At 40.6% G+C, this 18,547-nt stretch overlaps 1 protein-coding gene across 3 annotated transcripts in view; it reads right to left on the bottom strand.

Moving 5' to 3' along the window:
- The window catches only part of LOC126189017 (patj homolog), a 490,590-nt gene extending 472,076 nt beyond the window's left edge, over window positions 1–18,514 (bottom strand). For 2 of the 3 annotated variants that reach the window (XM_049930835.1, XM_049930837.1), the window contains exons 1-2: window positions 18,154–18,475; window positions 7,520–7,759 (exon numbers count right to left, since the gene is read on the bottom strand). In XM_049930835.1, the coding sequence (XP_049786792.1) occupies window positions 7,520–7,687 (168 nt within the window). In that variant the 5' untranslated portion in view covers window positions 7,688–7,759; window positions 18,154–18,475. Of the gene's footprint in view, window positions 1–7,519; window positions 7,760–18,153 lie in introns of all 3 variants that reach the window. The other variant, XM_049930836.1, reaches the window with a different exon arrangement.
- Window positions 18,515–18,547: the final 33 nt, after the last annotated feature.

Here is an 18,547-nt window from a genome sequence, read left to right as displayed (position 1 = left end):
CCAACCGTTTCAACCCCTGGATGTGGGATTGGGTTGATGGTGTCACATGGGCCACAGCGGACTCAACCCAGAGGAAGTCAGCCGAACAACAGGCATCCAAGTTTGAACGTATATCGGGAGAAACAACCTTCTGATGGCAGCGGAAAGACCATCATCAATCTCACTAACAAGGAACCGGATGACGACGATATATCGGTTCTTAAGAAAGGACTGAATTTCTCTCCGACTCCTAAAGATGCACCCATTGCTGACATCATTAGCACAGTGGAACAAACAGCTGCTCAACTTCCACCTGAAGCTGCTGAAGAAGTTTGTTGCGAAACCTGCAGAGCTCTAACCAAAAGAAAGCTGATGAAACTGAACATCTCCTACAGGGAGAGGGCTGCCATACGGGAGCTAAGAAAAGATCCACACATAGTAATATTACTTGCAGACAAGGGCAACACAACAGTAATCCTATCCTGACAGGATTATGCTGAGAAGATGCGGGGTCTACTTGGTGACAGCGCATACCGCAAGATTGACACTGATCCTACCAAGAGGGTCGAGAGGAAGACTCTGGCACTTCTCAAGGATTCCGACTTCCCTGACGAGATTATCAAGAAGCTATGCCCGAGGGATGCTGTTCCTCCTACACTTTACGGACTGACGAAGGTGCACAAGGAATAGATTCCGTTATGTCTCATTGTCAGCAATATTGGTGCCCCAACATACCTTCTCGGCAAGCACCTCAAACAACTGCTTAGCCCTTACGTTGGGAGATGTACACACCATATCCGTAACTTCATGGATTTCCTGCGACGCATCAACAATCTTGCGCTTAAGGAATCTGACATACTGGTGAACTTCGACATGGTACCTCTATTCACTAAAGTTTCATTACAAGAATCCTTGGAACTCATCAGCCAGAAATTTGATGAAGAGACCACCAACCTTTTCAGACGTGTTCTGACATCAATTTACTTCGTATTTGACGGCGAATACTACAAGACTACAAGCAGGCAGAAGGAGTAGCCATGGGAAGTTCACTCTCACCCGTTGTCACAAATACGTACACAGAACATTTCAACGAGGAAGCTCTTGAATCAGCACATCTAAAACCCACCTGTTTCTTTAGATATGTGGATGATACCTTCAACGAGGATAACAGAATGTAGTCGAATTAAGTTGGGTGATGCTGAGGGAATTAGATTAGGAAATGAGACACTTAAAGTAGTAAAGGAGTTTTGATATTTGGGGAGCAAAATAACTGATGATGGTCGATGTAGAGAAGATATAAAATGTAGACTGGCAATGGCAAGGAAAACATCTCTAAAGAAGAGAAATTTGTTAACATTGAGTATAGATTTAAGTGTCAGGAAGTCATTTCTGAAAGTATTTGTATGGAGTGTAGCCATGTATGGAAGTGAAACATGGACGATAAATAGTTTGGACAAGAAGAGAATAGAAGCTTTCGAAATGTGGTGCTACATAAGAATGCTGAAGATTAGATGGGTAGATCACATAACTAAGGATGAAGTATTGAATAGAATTGGGGAGAAGAGGAGTTTGTGGCACAACTTGACAAAAAGAAGGGACCGGTTAGTAGGACATGTTCTGAGGCATCAAGGGATCACAAATTTAGCATTGGAGGGCAGCGTGGAGGGTAAAAATCATAGAGGGAGACCAATAGATGAATACACTAAGCAGATTCAGAAGGATGTAGGTTGCAGTAAGTACTGGGAGATGAAGAAGCTTGCACAGGATAGGGTAGCATGGAGAGCTGCATCAAACCAGTCTCAGGACTGAAGACCACAACAACAACAACAACAATCACCTTCATTATCTGGCCACATGGAAGAGATAAACTGGCAGACTTTCTCACACATCCCAACTCCAGACACGAGAATATTAAGTTCACCATGGAGATCAAAATGGATGGGACGTTCCTTTTCCTAGATGTTTTGATTAGAAGACAAGCTGACAGCACTTTGGGCCACAGCGTGTATAGGAAGAAGACACACACCGATTTGTACTTACATGCGGGTAGCTGCCACCACCCGGCACAATAGAATGGCGTGCTCTAAACTATTGTACACAGAGCTCACATCATCTCCGACAGGGAAAGTCTCCAACAAGAATTGGACCATCTGAAGACCGTGTTTCGTAGGAATGGTTACAAGGAAGGGCAAATTCGGATGGCTCTACATCCCAAGAAGCCATAGAGATCAGAGAAAGGGAGCCACAACTAAATCATGACAGCGGTTACATCCTTAGCGAGGCGTGGGAACCCGCGATCACTTGGATTAAGAAGAAAAAGGATATTTCCCAGAGTGTGATGACTTCGGGGGAGGAGGGAAGAATAACAAGAGTAGTGCCGGCAGACCCTCCTGAACAAGAACCTAGGACGCAGCGCCCAGACGGCGGGAGAATCGATACTACACCTGGACCACGCACGGGGCGCGGACCACACCGGCTCATAGGAAGTGCCTGAGGGAGGAGCGGGAGGGGGATTGTCCTATATATACATGGCACCGGCCCACCACATCAGTACATCAGCGCACCAGATCATGGCAACGTGGTCGATTGCCGAAATATTGTGTCCTATGCACACTCATACCAGGTTGTTTATTTTGTCAAGTGTGTGAACATTTGTTTTATCTGTTTTGAAATTCATAAAGTGCCACCAACTTTTGAGTTTAACAGATTTTAATCTGTGTAACTCGGTGTGTTTGACTGTATTATGAAACAAAGTTCTAGACACATTACATATTCTAAAATCAAAATATGTATAAATTTATCAATATCACAACTTAACGTTACATGCCCGTATGTAAAATTCGTTGTAGTTCTGCTCCAGGTACTAGCACTAACTAATCGATCCATGCACAGTACCAACATCTTATAAACAACCATGAGCGAAAATACAATTCTTCAGACGGTCATATCTGGGATTTTACTGATTACACAGATAAGAGATCAAGTGTTTTGGACAGCCCTTGGCCCAGCGACCATTCATATACCTATTGGAAGAAAGAGCATATTGTAGCTAACCTACAGTACAGAGCCAAATTTAAACATAATACGCTTCCTCCAGCCCAGGCAATTTAAGCAAATCAGTTGATTCTTTTGCACTAGGGGCACTCTAGGATGGGCTTTAGGTAGCTCATAAAATCACTATCATGAGCAGTTTACCAGAAAAACCATGATTTTTGGGTACCAAAAGTACAAATTGTGGGGATAGCCACTTCTGTAATTTCTATTCATGTCAAAATGCCAAAATTTTTAACATGTGTTCTTATGATGATATTCTCAAGGAAATCACAACTTTTTTTCATATCTTAATCCATTACCAAGATCCACAGGTTCAGAGTTATCGCACTTATGAAGAAAACCATAAAACCCTGTTTTTAGCCGTTTTATCACTATGGCCAAAATTACCTAAAAGTTAATTGTAGCAAATGGCTCACATTTTAACTGTGCATTAGACATTCACCTACAAATGGCATTTTCATTTTTTGAAAATCTGGTTTTTTGGTGAGTAGCTGTTAGAACCAAGCACTCAACAGACGCTTCTGTGAGTGCTTGATAAAACCAACAACCATGCTTTCTCCATGGCTGTCTCTACACAGCATTTGGACACACTGCTCCTAGTAGACTGACACGCACATCGAGTCCTCTCTCTTCCAGGGTTCAGCTCTCCGTTTTTTTTGTTTTTTGTTTTTCCTCGTCTAGCACCCATCATCGCACAGAATAGTGACATCTGTGCCAACAGGACAGATTAGCAGTGTTGTCACACCTTTGCAAATACAAAAGTGGCAACAGCAGACATTCTTATGTGTGTGATGCTTTTATTTTTCTCTCGTTGTGTTAATTTATGCTCACCATGGAGCCAGCGTTTACGCAATCCTGGCAGGAACAGCTGCACCTCCAGAAGCAACAACAGCTGCAGCAGGAGCAGATGCAGGAACTACTCAGAGTGTAAAATTGATCTGCTCTCATATTGTGCTGGTGACGGGTCAGGCATTTACAGACAAGTCTTATCCCTATGATTCCTGATGCCATTTGCCAGTTTCGACGAGTCTGTGGAAGGTGGGATAATTACCTGTGCCAGTTCTTGCTGCACCTCCAAGTAAGCCACAGCATCAATCCAGCTGCCAATGAAGCCTTGCTATTGTCCAGCAGTGCATGGTTGTATGAAATCATGTAAAATTTGGAGCGCCCTACCAAGCCTGAGCAATTTAACTTTAAGGAACTCTGTCAGTTGCTCATGCAGTATTTTGGACATCAAGCACATGTGGAGGCAGCACAGATGCAGTTTAACCAGCACCTCAGTCACCTGGAGCAGTCGTATGTGGTCTGAATTGTTGACCTGCAAGATCACTAACACAGATGTCAGTTTGAGTGCACACTCCCTAACTGGGATGTGGTAATATGATTAGCCCCCAGACATGAGGTACAAATTCGGGCATTGGCTTGTCCGACTCTTCTTCAGCCGAAGTTGCTTATATTGCAGAAGCACAAGAATTTACAGCACCAACATGGGGCATAATTTTGACAACTGGCAGGTGGTGAAGTTACATATGCACAGTGAACAGCCCCAGTGCCATTTTAGGTTGTCTTCGACTGAGTCACCATGAGGGAACACTGCTGACGATTTGAGTGCGGTGATATCCCATTGCAGCCCGCCTCCGTCCATGACTAGCTTGGCAGGTACAAGTCAGTCAAAAATTTGGGGTCCCCATTCACTTCATTTTATGGGCTCTCAGTGTCACTCTTCATCTGAATTTGTTTCTTTTCAATGGGCAAGACAGTGGTTCTGCTCTTATTGTCATTCTGTACACATTGGACAGGATTGCCCATACATACGTAGGTGCCATGTGTGGGGTATGCTGAAAAGTAGGTCACTTGGCATAAGTTTGTGACAATTGGCAAGCTGCAGGATGGTTTTTGGAGGCCCCAGGGTTTTCCCTGGACTCAGAGGCTGCCTCCAACACCCCACGAGCTTTGCCCCAGCAAATTCTGCTAACATTGATCTTGGATAGGCAACCAACAGATTTCAGGTTGACTCAGGGGCAATGGTCAGCATTAATTAACTTACACATGTACAGGCTCTCAGGCTGCCCTGTGTTCCAAAGGCCACTGTGTCAAGTAGCATCTTACTTGTAACAGCACATTCCACTGCAGAGGAAGTGCTCCGTCTCAGTATGTTATAAGAATGTGGCATGGCAGAGGTAAATTCACCATTTGGCAGAAAATATTTTTTTCAGCTAGACTCTTTTTCTGTTTTTGAATTCCTGATCATTGATGAAGTCCACTTAATGTCCCATTTGGCCCCCTTTCAAGATTTGGACTCCTTACTATGGTCATACAACTAGCTGTTTGAAAATACCTTTAGTTGGGTGAAAAATTTTAAAGCCCATGTCTCCCTTCTGCAGTCAACAATACGTTAACTTTTTGTGAAAACCTCATTCCCTTTCCATGTGCAACAAGGTTAAGGGCGAGTTGCAGCACTGGCAGAAATTCTTGTGTCATCTCTCCTATTTTTTTCTGGCCAACATGCCACCCTTCTGGTGGTGATTCAGAAGCTGAATCCCAAATGCATATTTGCAGTAATTTTAAGCAATGTTGATTCATATCCTATTCCACATCCACATGAGTTGTTGGTGAAGTTGTCGGAGGACCAGCATTTCTCCCACATCAACTTGTGTGACGTATACCTGCAGGTGTCACTGAATGTTGCTTCTCAGCATTTTTCAGTACTCAACACCCCCTTTAGCCGTTATCAGTTAAGCACTTGCCTTTTGGAATTACATCTACCCTTGGAATTTATCAAAGATATTTGGAGTATTCTTTTAAGGACATCCCCTGTTATATAAACTACCTCAATGACACCTGGGTCACAGGCTCCACATGTGAGGAGCATTTATACAATTTGCAGGCAGCTTTCCAAAGTCATCTGGAGAATGGCCTTCATTGCAAATTGGAAAAATATAGGTTTTTTCCCCAAAGATGCATTCTATAGGACACTTGATTAACAAAGATAGTGGCTTACTTACACACGAGCATGTCAAAACCATCATCAACTGGTTGACACCCAAGAACTTGAATCAGCTTCAGTCCTTTTAGGGCAAGATTTCTTGTTATGCCCGTTCACTGCACAGGCTGTGCACACCTACCATCCTCTTAACCAGCTTTGCCAAAAGGATGTCAAATCTATGTGGTCTGCAGACTGTCAACAGGCTTCTCAGTCTCTCAAGCAGCATCTGTTCTCTACCCTCTGTTTGGTTTATTTTACACTGAGTACTACTGGAGTATCCCAGTCTGGCACTGGTGTATCCTGCTGCATCAGAACCCAGATGACACTGAACAGGCCTTCGCTTACGCATTAAAGACATGATCAGCAGTGCAAACTAACTATTCACAGGTGCGAAGGGAGGCAGTTGTTGTCTTTTTGGTATTAATAAGGTTGTGTTTTTTTTTTCTTAAAAAAAAAAGAAAAGAAAAGAAATCCAGTTCTACTCATCATGAACCACAGACCATTGATTTCATTATTCGGCCTACATTCTAAGCTAATGGATAGGACTTTCCACCACATTATCCATTAGGATGAATGCGCTTTGTCAGAGGATGTATACTGGCAACACAATATCCTGCTGCAGAGCATGTTCTGCAACATGATAGCTGTAACCTCAGTGCCTGTTTCACCTCATATTCCATCTGGATTCTCCCTCCTGACACCAGTTCCTGAGAACTCCACATGTGGGAACGCGCATTACAACATGTGCTTGGTTCTTGTCATCCACCTGGCCTAAATTTACATTAATTTCTGTGGTCACATCATTTATTTTCAGTAATTATTCCTTTTCTTCACTCCTTTCTATTTTACTGTATCTTTTATTTTTCCCTCCTGTTTATCCCCCCTCTCCCCCTCCCCGTCTATATGTACAAGCACTTAGCTTTCCAGCTTTCCACTCTTATTGACCTTGCATGACGTTTTTTCAGTAATCTGCATCTTGCTTATTACCCTACCTTTCACCTTTAAGTTACATTTTCAAATCCCATCCTATGCAGACAATAACAATCAGTCTTCCCTTCTCATCTTATCTGGTAAGTCTCCCCTGACCCTGGGACCTGGGTGACTTTTCTGTTAATCTCCCCATTTCCTAAATTTTTTATGCACTTGTTGAGCAGATTTTTTATCCGTGCAATTATATTATAATAAGGAATTATAATAAGGAATTTGTTACAAATGTTTATTTTTAATTAATCCTGCACAGTTCATGATATGGATGGTTAATGTTAATAAACTATCTTTGAGTTATTGTCTTTGTCACCCATCATTCTCATCCCATACCATTCCAACCTCCTTCCCCTCTCCGTATTTTCCACTTTTTATCAGCACATTTTTGGAATTTTGCCCCCTGTAAGTAAGTATTCACCATCTCCTCCTAATTTTATACTATTCTCAACTGGGTTTTCTTTAGGTATAATCAACTTAATATGTCTGAGATTAAAGAAAACTTTTCATGTCACTAACCTGGATTGTAACAATGCTCCGAAGAATAGGATTCTCAAGCACTGAAATGAGAAGGTCCAAATCATCCTTTGTCTGTGCTTGAAGCTTGGCATCATCACTCACATCAATTGTATGCTGGATGTGTTCTAGCAACTGCAGAGCTGTGGAAATATCAGCTTGCAGTGGCATGGTCTCGTGCTTCTAGGGGCTGAGTGAATATATTTTACATTAATCTGCTAGATCCCAAATGAAAAAGCTGATCTGAAAGAAAAAACACAGATAAGATTATTAGTTGTTACATATCATGCTCCAGATAATAAGTAAAGCGACAGTGCTCTCTCTCTCTCTCTCTCTCTCTCTCTCTCTCTCTCTCTCTCTCTCTCTCCCATCTTGCAGCACTCCCCTCCACACACACACACACACACACACACACACACACACACACACACACACACTAGTTTTATTGAAAGCTTCTGTGAACCTTCTGAAGTTGAAGGTTTTCAGTGCAAGCTTGTTAATGAAAAGATATACATATAATTTATAATGAAATTTGTAGAAATGTAACACAAAGAAAAATAAATCAGTTAAACATAAAAAAGTAGGACCCAATGTATCAAAATTTTCAAGGTAGGTGGTACAATGTGTGTACCACCATTCCTCCTTGCTAAAATGCAAGGCAGTAAAAAAACATACTACTTAATTTTGAAGCGCTGACTCTTCCAGCTTGAAGGTATGTCTGCTGAACCATTCATTGTTCCCACTATGACTAAGAGGCGTGAGAAGTAGTATCGTTCCAAATATTCCATTTGTGGCTACAGTGTCAGTGGTTTGTGGGCAAGGAACTGGCACCAGGTAGGGTACCAAATGTGTTCCATTCGTATCAGATCAGGTGAATTTGGTGGCCAAGAAATCAACATGAATTCACTATCACGCTTTTCAAAATCACTGTAGCATATTGTGGCCTGTAATATGTCATCACCATCACGGAAGGCATGAAGCATGAAGGGGTGCAGGTGATCTGCAATAATGTTCACATAGTCCACAGCTGTAACAGTGCCATTGACTACAACCATGGGTCCCATGCAATATCAGATGAATGCCTCCCATAGTATAATACTGCCCCCAATGGCCTGAGTCTGTGGCACAGAGCATATTCCTGGCATTGTCCACTTGTGTGACAGTGCATTCAGATGCGACCACTGACCAGGTATAACAAGAAATGTGATTCATCTGACACAGCCCAATCTCTATGATCCAGTTCCCACTGCAATTATAACTGACAGTGTTATTGGTTCAACATGAGAACACGTAGGGGTCATTGCTGTGGAGCACCAGGTGCTACAAGTGCATTGAATAATGTGCTTGAAACACTTCTGCCTGCACCAGTATCATACTTTGATGTCAGATCTGCCACAGATCACCACCTATCCTGTTTACAGAGTGAGCAAGTCCCCGATCTCCACTGTCTATGATGGAGCATAGATGTACATCACTTTTTGCCTACTTCAATAACTTTCCTCTGATGCTCAAAACAGTAGCAAACAAACAGCTTCATCAATTCTGAGATGCTCACCCCAGACACTGGACCCTAACAATCTGCCTTTTGTCAAAGTCACTTATGTCAATGGACTGCCCCATAATCACTAGAATGATTCCATTTGTCCCTGCTCTAATCATTCTCTTCGCCTACTGAATTACATGCCCGCAGCATCACTGGGTAACATTCAGTCTCGCAGTGGGCAGTGGCCATAATGTTTCCTCACTGTTGTTGGTTGGTTGTTTTGGGGGAGGGACCAAACAGCGAGGTCATCGGTCCCAGCTCACTGATGTATATGCCAATCTGAGTACTGCAAGATTTTTGTATTTGAGTTCAGTATATGTTTTTAGTCTGGAGTTGACACATACTAGGCACGCCAATAATTTTGTCACTCTCTTCGTGTGTCCTCCTTTTCAATGTAACTTGAGTTGATTTTACACGTGGTTACTTGTATTATGTCACATCTTTCACTCAAAATGACGTTGCAAATCTCGTATCCCTCAAACTGATATCCATGGCTATTTCAAACAGTCTTACCTTCCTCCCCTTTCCGTGTCACTCACGGAGAAAAATTTATCAGTAGTAGATGACTCAGATCTATAGCTTAACTGTTAAAGGTTACTGCCCTGGCTTCTATGTTTTATTGCAGGTCTTTAAATAATGTGTATTATTCCCTGGTACCCTTATATGATAAGAGTCTGCTTGTACAAATTTTGTTCTTGAATCTTAAATAGTTGCAGAAATATCACATTTTATGTCTCAACGACTGTTTCAGTGTAATGCAACTGTGATCTATCCAGTTAGTATACATGACTTTCGCACCAAGTTCAAGTCTGTTATACCCACTTGTTACTATTTATTTAATTATTTTTATGTCCTTGGATTGGTTGGTTGTTTGGGGAAGGAGACCAGACAGTGTGGTCATTGGTCTCATCGGATTAGGGAAGGAAGTCGGAATGCCCTTTCAGAGGAACCATCCCGGCATTTGCCTGGAATGATTTAGGGAAATCACGGAAAACCTAAATCAGGATGGCTGGACGCGGGATTGAACCGTCGCCCTCCCGAATGCGAGTCCAGTGTCTAACCACTGCGCCACCTCGCTCGGTCTGTCCTTGGATTACTTAAGCTGGAGTACTGATATAATATTTTAACATTCACCTTCTATACATCTGTAAACAGTAAACTGTTATGTTGTATCATAATTATAGGCCATTTTCCCTCTCTCTCTTCTCGGAGGCAGGAGAAAGAAAGAATGAAAGGAAAAGAGACACAGAGAGTGAGATGTGAGTGAGAGAGAGAAATGAAGTAACTGAAACAGTATAGTTGGTTGTAACAATATTAGAGAAGGAAAGTAGCCACTCACCATAAAGTTACAGATAGGCAAAAAAAAAAAAGATTCTCACGATTATAGCTTTTGGCCATTAAAGTCCTTGTCAACAAAACACACACACACACAACTGCAGTCTCAAGGAACTGGAACCACACTGTAGTTGACTGGTTTGAATATACTTCACTGGCCATTTGCTAAAACTGAGTCCAAGTCCCTAGCTAGGTTTGCAAGCCTCATTTTATCAGAAAATACAAGTAAAAGGTATGGCAAAATGTTGCCCATTAATAAGCATAAGCCACAAAAAACTGGAAATTGCTGTGAATGGATACGTCAGGAAAGCTACTGGGGGTTATATACTACAAGTAGCTCAATTAATACTATCTCCTGTGGGTATTCTCCTCTACAAGAAGTACAGGATCTATTACAACCCATCACTTCACCTTGAATGGCATTTACAGAGGAGGCAGGAACCAATAAGTGCCAATGGTGTTACAGCTATCACCCTAACCTTCAAGTATGAGCAGCTCTCATTAAAACTGAAACTTAGCTTGTGAGACACACCACACAGGGTGTGAAGCCTGATACTCTGTGGGTCAGGAGAATCCAAGTGCATATGAGTAGGGATCTGTTAGTCATCAGCAGTTCAAACATATGCAAATAATAGTAGCCTATGACAGTAATGGTAACGACAGTAACAGTTGGGAATTATCAAGTGGGAGGTCTCATTCAACATTTTGAAGAGGCATTTCTGGCAGGCCTAAGGTAAAAGGGTGCAGACTATGCCACACAAGGGAACATATAATTCTTCTTGTCTTGGTTCCAAGACCAAGTTTCAGTGACTGCCCGAGAAGGTTGAGACGACCAGCCTTGCACATGGAATATTGACTAAGTTCACAATCTGCAGAGTTGCACCCTAGAACTGATTGTGGCTCATTGGTTCCGAGTCAAGCAGAAGGCAAGAACCAGAGACTTTGAAGGCTTTGTGATAAGCTAGGCTGCGACTTCCTACAGTTGTGTCAAAAGACTGAGAACTGCAGGGCCACCCTAAATGTGTCATGAGTGCACAGTACATCAAAGGCTGCTACTCACATAGCTGATACATGTGGGGGCTTAAATGGGGGATTTTTAAATTAGGTGACTCTCCATCCAGCCCCGATAATGGTACTTGTAGGACATCCCACAGACGCAGGAAAAAGTACAAAGAAATGCCATCACCCACTTGCCCCCACATATGAGACTACTACATTCCCAGTGATCAAATGCAGAAGTATTAGCAACAATGTCCCAGAGTGTAATGCACTAATAAAAAGCAATTGAGTTCACATATACTAAGTTCAGAATGTAGGCTAAAAACCGAAATTAGTAGCAATGATATTTTGGGGTAGATCTAAGAGTTTATCAAAAGATAAGCTAATTGGAAATGGGAGCAGTGTATATGTCATCACTACAGACCTGAAAACATGTCATCTATTTTTTTGTGAAATTAGCACCATTCTTGGTAAATGACTGCATGTAAAAATTGACAATCAACTAGAATAAATAACTTGTGGAGTGGAATGTTTGCTTTTGCAAAAACTTCAACAGTTTTCTTCTTTGGGGTATATTTAAGCTTTCAACAGGTTGTATGGTGTGTTGCCTCAGTAGTGTGACAGGATTTGTGATCTCCATCAGAAAGTTCACACTTGATTGTAATTGCTGGGAAGTAATCTAGTCAAACCCAAGGAGATATCTGTAGTACCCCATGGAAGTGTGGTAGGCCCTCTGCAATTCTTAATATATATAAACAATTTAGAAGACAATCTCAACAGCCCTTTTAGATTGTTTGCAGATGACACTGCCGTTAACCATCTAGAAAAATCATAAGAAGATCAAAACAAACTGCAAAATGATTTAGACAAGATACCTATATGGCGTGACAAGTGGCAATTCAGCCTAAACAATAAAAAGTTTTAGGTTCTCCACACGAGTACTAAAAAATATTATGTTAAATTTTTGTTGCATGATAAACCATACAAATTTAGAGGTTGTCAATTCAACTAAATGCCTATGGATTATAATTACAAACAACCTGCACTGGAACCATTACACACAAAATGTTGTGGAGAACTTGAACCAAAATCTGCATTTTATTGGAAGACCACTTAGAAGATGCAACAAATCTAGACTACCTACACTAGGCTTGCTCATCCTCTTCAGGAGTTTTGTTCCGTGGTATGTGATCCTTACCATATAGGACTGATGGAAAACATCAAAGTTCAGCTCATTTTGTATTATCATGAAACAGGGGACAGAGTGTCACAGATATGACAACCGAGCTGGGGTGACAATCATTAAAACAAAGTCTTTTTCATTGCAGTGACATCTTTTCATGAAATTTCAAGCACCAATTTTTACTTCTGAACGCGAAAATATTGTGTTGACTCCCGTCTAACATAGGGATAAATGACCACTGTATTAAAGAGAAATCAGAGCTTGCATTTAGTTGTTCATTACACCATGAGCCATTTAAGAGCAGAATTGTTGATAATATTCTGAAAGGTGTTCTGTGAATCCTCTGCTAAATGCTAAAGTATAAAGTGCAAAGCGGTCACATGGATGTATACATAGATAGGATGATTATTTCTGTAGAGATGCAGCTACATTTTGTTGCCAGTGAATGACGAGCTTTTACGAAGCTATGCATTTCTTTGCTCTTAAGGCCTAGGTCGCACAATGAGTTGCAGTACGCGGTGTGAATCTGTCTTATAAAGACCATTAAACAACCCACCATTGATGTGGCTATTGCAGCATAACTTAGAAGCATATTGTTCAGTCATTGGCTTCCTCTTTCTAAACCGGGCTTCACCATATGTTGTAACCACAAACCAGTTACTTTTTATATATTTATATGCAGAAAATAAATCTATTTCAAACTATGTGTGATAAAATAGTTCATCATTATAAAATTTGCCTCAGTGGCAGGACACACTGGTCATGTGTGCATGAGTTGTGTTCTATGAATGTATGTTTTCTACATTAGGAGAAGGCCTGTCTGTGACTCAACATATCCTCTATGCGGTGAGTAGCAGTCTCTCCTCCTCATAATACTGTCTTCGTTCTTTCTTGGATCTTCCACTGTTTTATATACCATAGGGCACTCTAGTAGGTATATAAAAATGTGTGTATTCAAATGCAATAATTTCAAAGCAGTCAGTGACAAACTTTCAGAGAATTATGATTTTGTACAAAATAACATTTACATTTTTATTCATACATGTTTCTGTGACGATCAAAAATACAAATTGGAACATGGTACCACTGGGATCAATGTTTACTATACAGCATGCATGAAGTCAGGTGCTCTTGTGCATTTCACTCCTGAATGAATACTGTGGTGCTCCTTCAAACGATACAGTACATATCTCTGACTCAGAATTCCTTGAGCACAAATACAGGAACAGTATGCCATCCAAATTTATTCATAATTCCACAACCATCAGCATTACATCCAGTGGGTTTAGTATTCCTCACCACCCACATACATTCCCATTGGCATACTGGTCTTAATTCAGTCAAGCCATGCTTTCAGCTGGACTGTACATTGGGAAGAAAACCTAATTTGAATATTTTGATAGTATGTTAAAACACACTTTTTGCACACAAATTTTACACTGTATTTGTGTAAGTCCTGAGCATGGTAAATTATTGTCTCCTATGAATATATAAGTCATTGAGATATTATAGTTTTCTATAAATTCTGTTATTAACATGAATCACAAAATGGAATGGTTCTCTGTAAAGGCAAGCAAGTATCTGCAGCTTCAATAGCTGCAGCTTTATGGAAACATGGTAGTAAAAAAAATACAGCAGTGTTATTAAGTACTACGAGACAGTCAACTTCTGTATTGTAGTTGGAGTCTTACTGGAATTTATATCTACATACACACTCTGCAAACTACTTTGAAGTGTATGGCAGAGGGTATGACCCTTTGTATCAGTTATTAGGGCTTTTTCCCATTCTATTCATGTATGGAGCACAGGAAGAATATTGCTCAAGTGCCTCTGTGCTGACTGTAATTAGTTTAAACCAATAACTTAAAATTGGTTCTAGAAACTTTCTATGTAGGTTTCTATGGGATACCTTGTGCCTATCTTCAAGTGCCTGCCAGTTCAGTTCTTCCAGAAACTTCATCACTCTCTCCCGATGACCGAACACACCTGTGACCATTCGTGCTGCCTTTCTTTGTATCCATTCAATACTCCCCGTTGGACTATTTGGTACGAGTCCCACAGACTTGAGCAATATTCCAAGATAGGCCACACCTGTGTTTTGTATGCAGTCTTCACTGTAGACTGACTGCATTTCCCTAGTATTATACCAATGAACTGTGGTCTGCCACCTGCTTTATCTACAAATGAGACTATGTGATCACTCCATTTCACATCCCTACAAATTGTTACACCTAGATATTTGTATAAATTGACCAACTTCAACTGTGACTTATTAAGATTATGGAAATACGGAAGCGTCCGATCCAACCCGTCGGCTTTGACCCATGACGTCACAAATATGGCGGAAACAACCATAAATGACAATTCCAATATGGCGGATATAAAAACGTTGCATACGTATCACAAAGACGAAAACACATAGAAAAACAACACACACAAAGGTTTCACAAGAACAATCTGCTAACATTGATAGCAAACAAAGATAATAATAAACAAGTGGTACTCAAGGCCAGGCAGGGGGGGGGGGCTGCGCCCCCCCTTACCCCCCCCCCCCCCCCCGCCAAAAAAAAACTCCCAACCTAACCTCGTATTCAGGGCTGCGCTACAGATCAATGTGTAGGTCAATCAAAAGATAAAAAAAAGAAACAAATAAAAAAAAAGAAAAAAACAATATTGATTCATTAGACATAACGAGTAGCGACAAAACATATAGACCATAAAGATTGAACAATCTAATGGCAAACTGATAAAAGCCTCATAGACGACGTTAAAACAAAAAGTACAGTAAAAAGGTAAACTATATATTACAGGCCCTAAAACACCTACTAAGGTAACGTCAACGAGGCAACATCTACAAACACGCCACACTCACAAGCCAAACTCCGCGCCGCAATGACGTCACACACCACAACACCCTTACGTCATGGGTCAAAGCCGACGCGTGAGATCGGATGTTTCTGTTGACCCAAGATTATTAATAACATTATTATTTTATTCATTTATTTTTTTCAAAAGGCGCAACTTTACATTTCATAAAATTTACAGCAAGCTGTTAATCTCTGCAGCACTGTGAAATCTTATCATGATCTGACTAAATATTCTGCAACTGTTTTCAGGTGGTAATTTACCACAGGTAACTGCATTAACTGTAAAAAATTTCACATTATTAATAATATTTTCCGCAACTCATTGACAAAAAACATGAACAGCAAGGATCCCTTTCACACTTTCTGAAGGCACACCAAAAGTTGCTTCTACATCTGTTGGACACTCTATGGAAGATAACTTGTTGCATCCTCCCTACCAAAAAATCTTCGATCCACAGACAAATTTCATTTGACACACCCATACGATCATACTTTCGATAGTAAGTGTAGATTTGGTACCAAGTCAAATGCTTCATGGAAATCGAGAAATACTGCAACCACATGACTGCCTTGATCCATGACTTTCAGTACATCATGTGAGTGAGGTGTGAGTTAGGTTTCACATGACTAGTTTTCAGAATCCGTGCTTGTTGGCATGGAGGAAGTCATTCTATTCGAGACAGCTTATTATGTTTGAGCTCATATGATGATCTAAGATTTTACATAAAATGGATATCAAGGATATTGCACAGCAGTTTTGTGAATCACTTCTGCTACCTCTCTTATAGACAAGTGTGACCTACACTTTCTTCCGACTGGCACAGTTTTTTCTTCAAGCGATCTACAGTTGATTATAGTTAAAACAGGAGGTAACTCACTCACAAAGTCACTATATAATATGATGGGGATTCCATCAGAGCCTGTAGCTTTGTTCAGTTTTAATGATTTCAGCTGTTTCTCGGCACCACTGACACTAATAACTATTGCACTCATCTTTTCAGTGGCACAAGGATTAAAATGGTGCAATTCTGTTGTGTTTTGTGTGTAAAAGAATATTTGAAAACTGAGATAAACCTGTAAGCTTTAATTTTGCTACCCTCAGTTTCAGTTCCTGTCCCATTCGCTAGGAACTGTACACTAACTTCAGTGCCAATAACAGCCCTTACAGTGACAAGAATACCTTTGGGTTCTGTAAATTGCTCCCTTGACACAAACTTTTTTTTTTTTTTTTTTTTCATCTGTCTGTCTACAGCCCTAACCTTTGTTCTTCACCTGTTATGCAGTAGTCTCTGTGTCTTTAGTTTTTTTTAGAGTGACTCTTTTACTGAGTACACATCTGTCCATGCATGGTGAACTATTGTTTAAAAATTGAGGCACAGTTCCTTTAAATGCTCCTGCCCTGAGCTAAAAGTTCCACATTCCTCACTGAGACACAATTCCACTGCTTCTTTATCTAGTTTAATGAACACACAAGTCTTTCTACTCATTGTAGATGACATTTGTACTTTGATAGTTGTTGCTACAATTGCCTGATCATCACTAATACCAGTATCGGAGAGGACATCCTCAAAGGTGACAGGTCTGTCTGTTGCCATTAGATCTAAAACATTTCCCATTAGATCTACAACATTTCCCTCATGAGTGGGGTTTCAAACCATCTGTTCTTGGTAGTTGAGTGAAGGCATGTAGTAATGTTTTGCAGGGTGTCTTGTCAAGTAATTATTCACAGTGTGTCTTAGTCATATTCATCACTAACAAAACTATAATTATCCCAGTTATTGTCAGATGATTAAAGTCTCCTCCATTGATTACAGTGAGAGTGAGAACTTACATACAACAAAACAATTGATGCAACCATGATTGATGCAACCTTCTTTATTTCAAAGTACAAAATGATGATGTGTGATTAAATATACAATGGGCTTCTCCATCCCAAATGCTCATTGAAATCCACAATTGCTGCCTTCCAAAATAATATCAGTCTGTCACGAGAACCAAGATTTAAAAGGGAGGGGGAGAGGTCTAATACTAACTTTACCCAAGTTAAGGGCAAGTGAACACTTGTTAACAACAATTATGTCAAAAAATCCAGTTATGAACTTCCAGCATGCTGGAATAGCCGTGGGTCAGCAACTTCTGTTAATTAGTACATCGAAAAACCAGTCCAAATGTGCAAATTTCAAAAAGTGAAATTTGCAACTTAAGGCTGGTTTTTCGCTGTACTAAAATCAATCGCTATTAATTTTCGTTTCAAACAGCTCATGTTACAAAGCACTGTTTCCGACTTTTATTGAACTAGGAATAAGAAAATGACTTGGAATCATATAAGCCTAAATGTGTTCACAACATTGGCTTACTACGCTGTCCCTATCTGTATCTAAATAAAAATCTAATACTAACATAAGTGGCATAGGCCAAGTTTAATTATTCCTGCAGATACGCGCCTTGAAGTACTTCTCTAAGGGAAACCTACGAAAACACACGCCAACACAGCGATATAGTGTATTGCTTTCATAGAGGTGAACTTCGGGATGTTGCTGACGGTTCTCAATTTGCGAGGCGGAAAAAATAAAAAGGATCTTCTACGCATGTTCCATGGTTTTGTCCAGGGTTTCTTCCAACACACTGCAGAGGTTTACAGTCCCAAAACATGTCATGCAGCATGCAACTGACTATATGGCTTATACCCGAAAACACGAAAAATGTTTACCTATCAAGGTAATCGGCACTGGAGAACTCATAGCAGATGGTCTGAATTTGTTTATGTATTTGCTTTCTGTAGCTTGATACAGTTCAATCACAATAACATTATATCTCAAAACACCACTCCACTTTCAATTGATGCACAATACTTTGACAGCCAAAGATACCCTAACAAACACCTTCTACGACGACTTTATTCATTCGGTTCTTGTGAAATGTGAACACATACGAAGGATTTGCAGCTTAATTTACTGCTCGATGAATAAATTAAAATAACTCAGCACCTGTAATCACGTGTCAGGATGCGTACAACATTCCGCGAAACCTAAAAGCGTAGCGTATTAAACAGGGGGCTCAGAGATCTCAGGACCAAGTTCGGAATACCAACATAAGAAAGAAAA

Source organism: Schistocerca cancellata, chromosome 5 (genome assembly GCF_023864275.1).
Source record: "Schistocerca cancellata isolate TAMUIC-IGC-003103 chromosome 5, iqSchCanc2.1, whole genome shotgun sequence".
Classification (NCBI taxonomy): Eukaryota; Metazoa; Arthropoda; class Insecta; order Orthoptera; family Acrididae; genus Schistocerca; species Schistocerca cancellata.
Note: the sequence above shows the minus strand (reverse complement) of the source record. Positions and strands in the feature narration are given on the sequence as shown.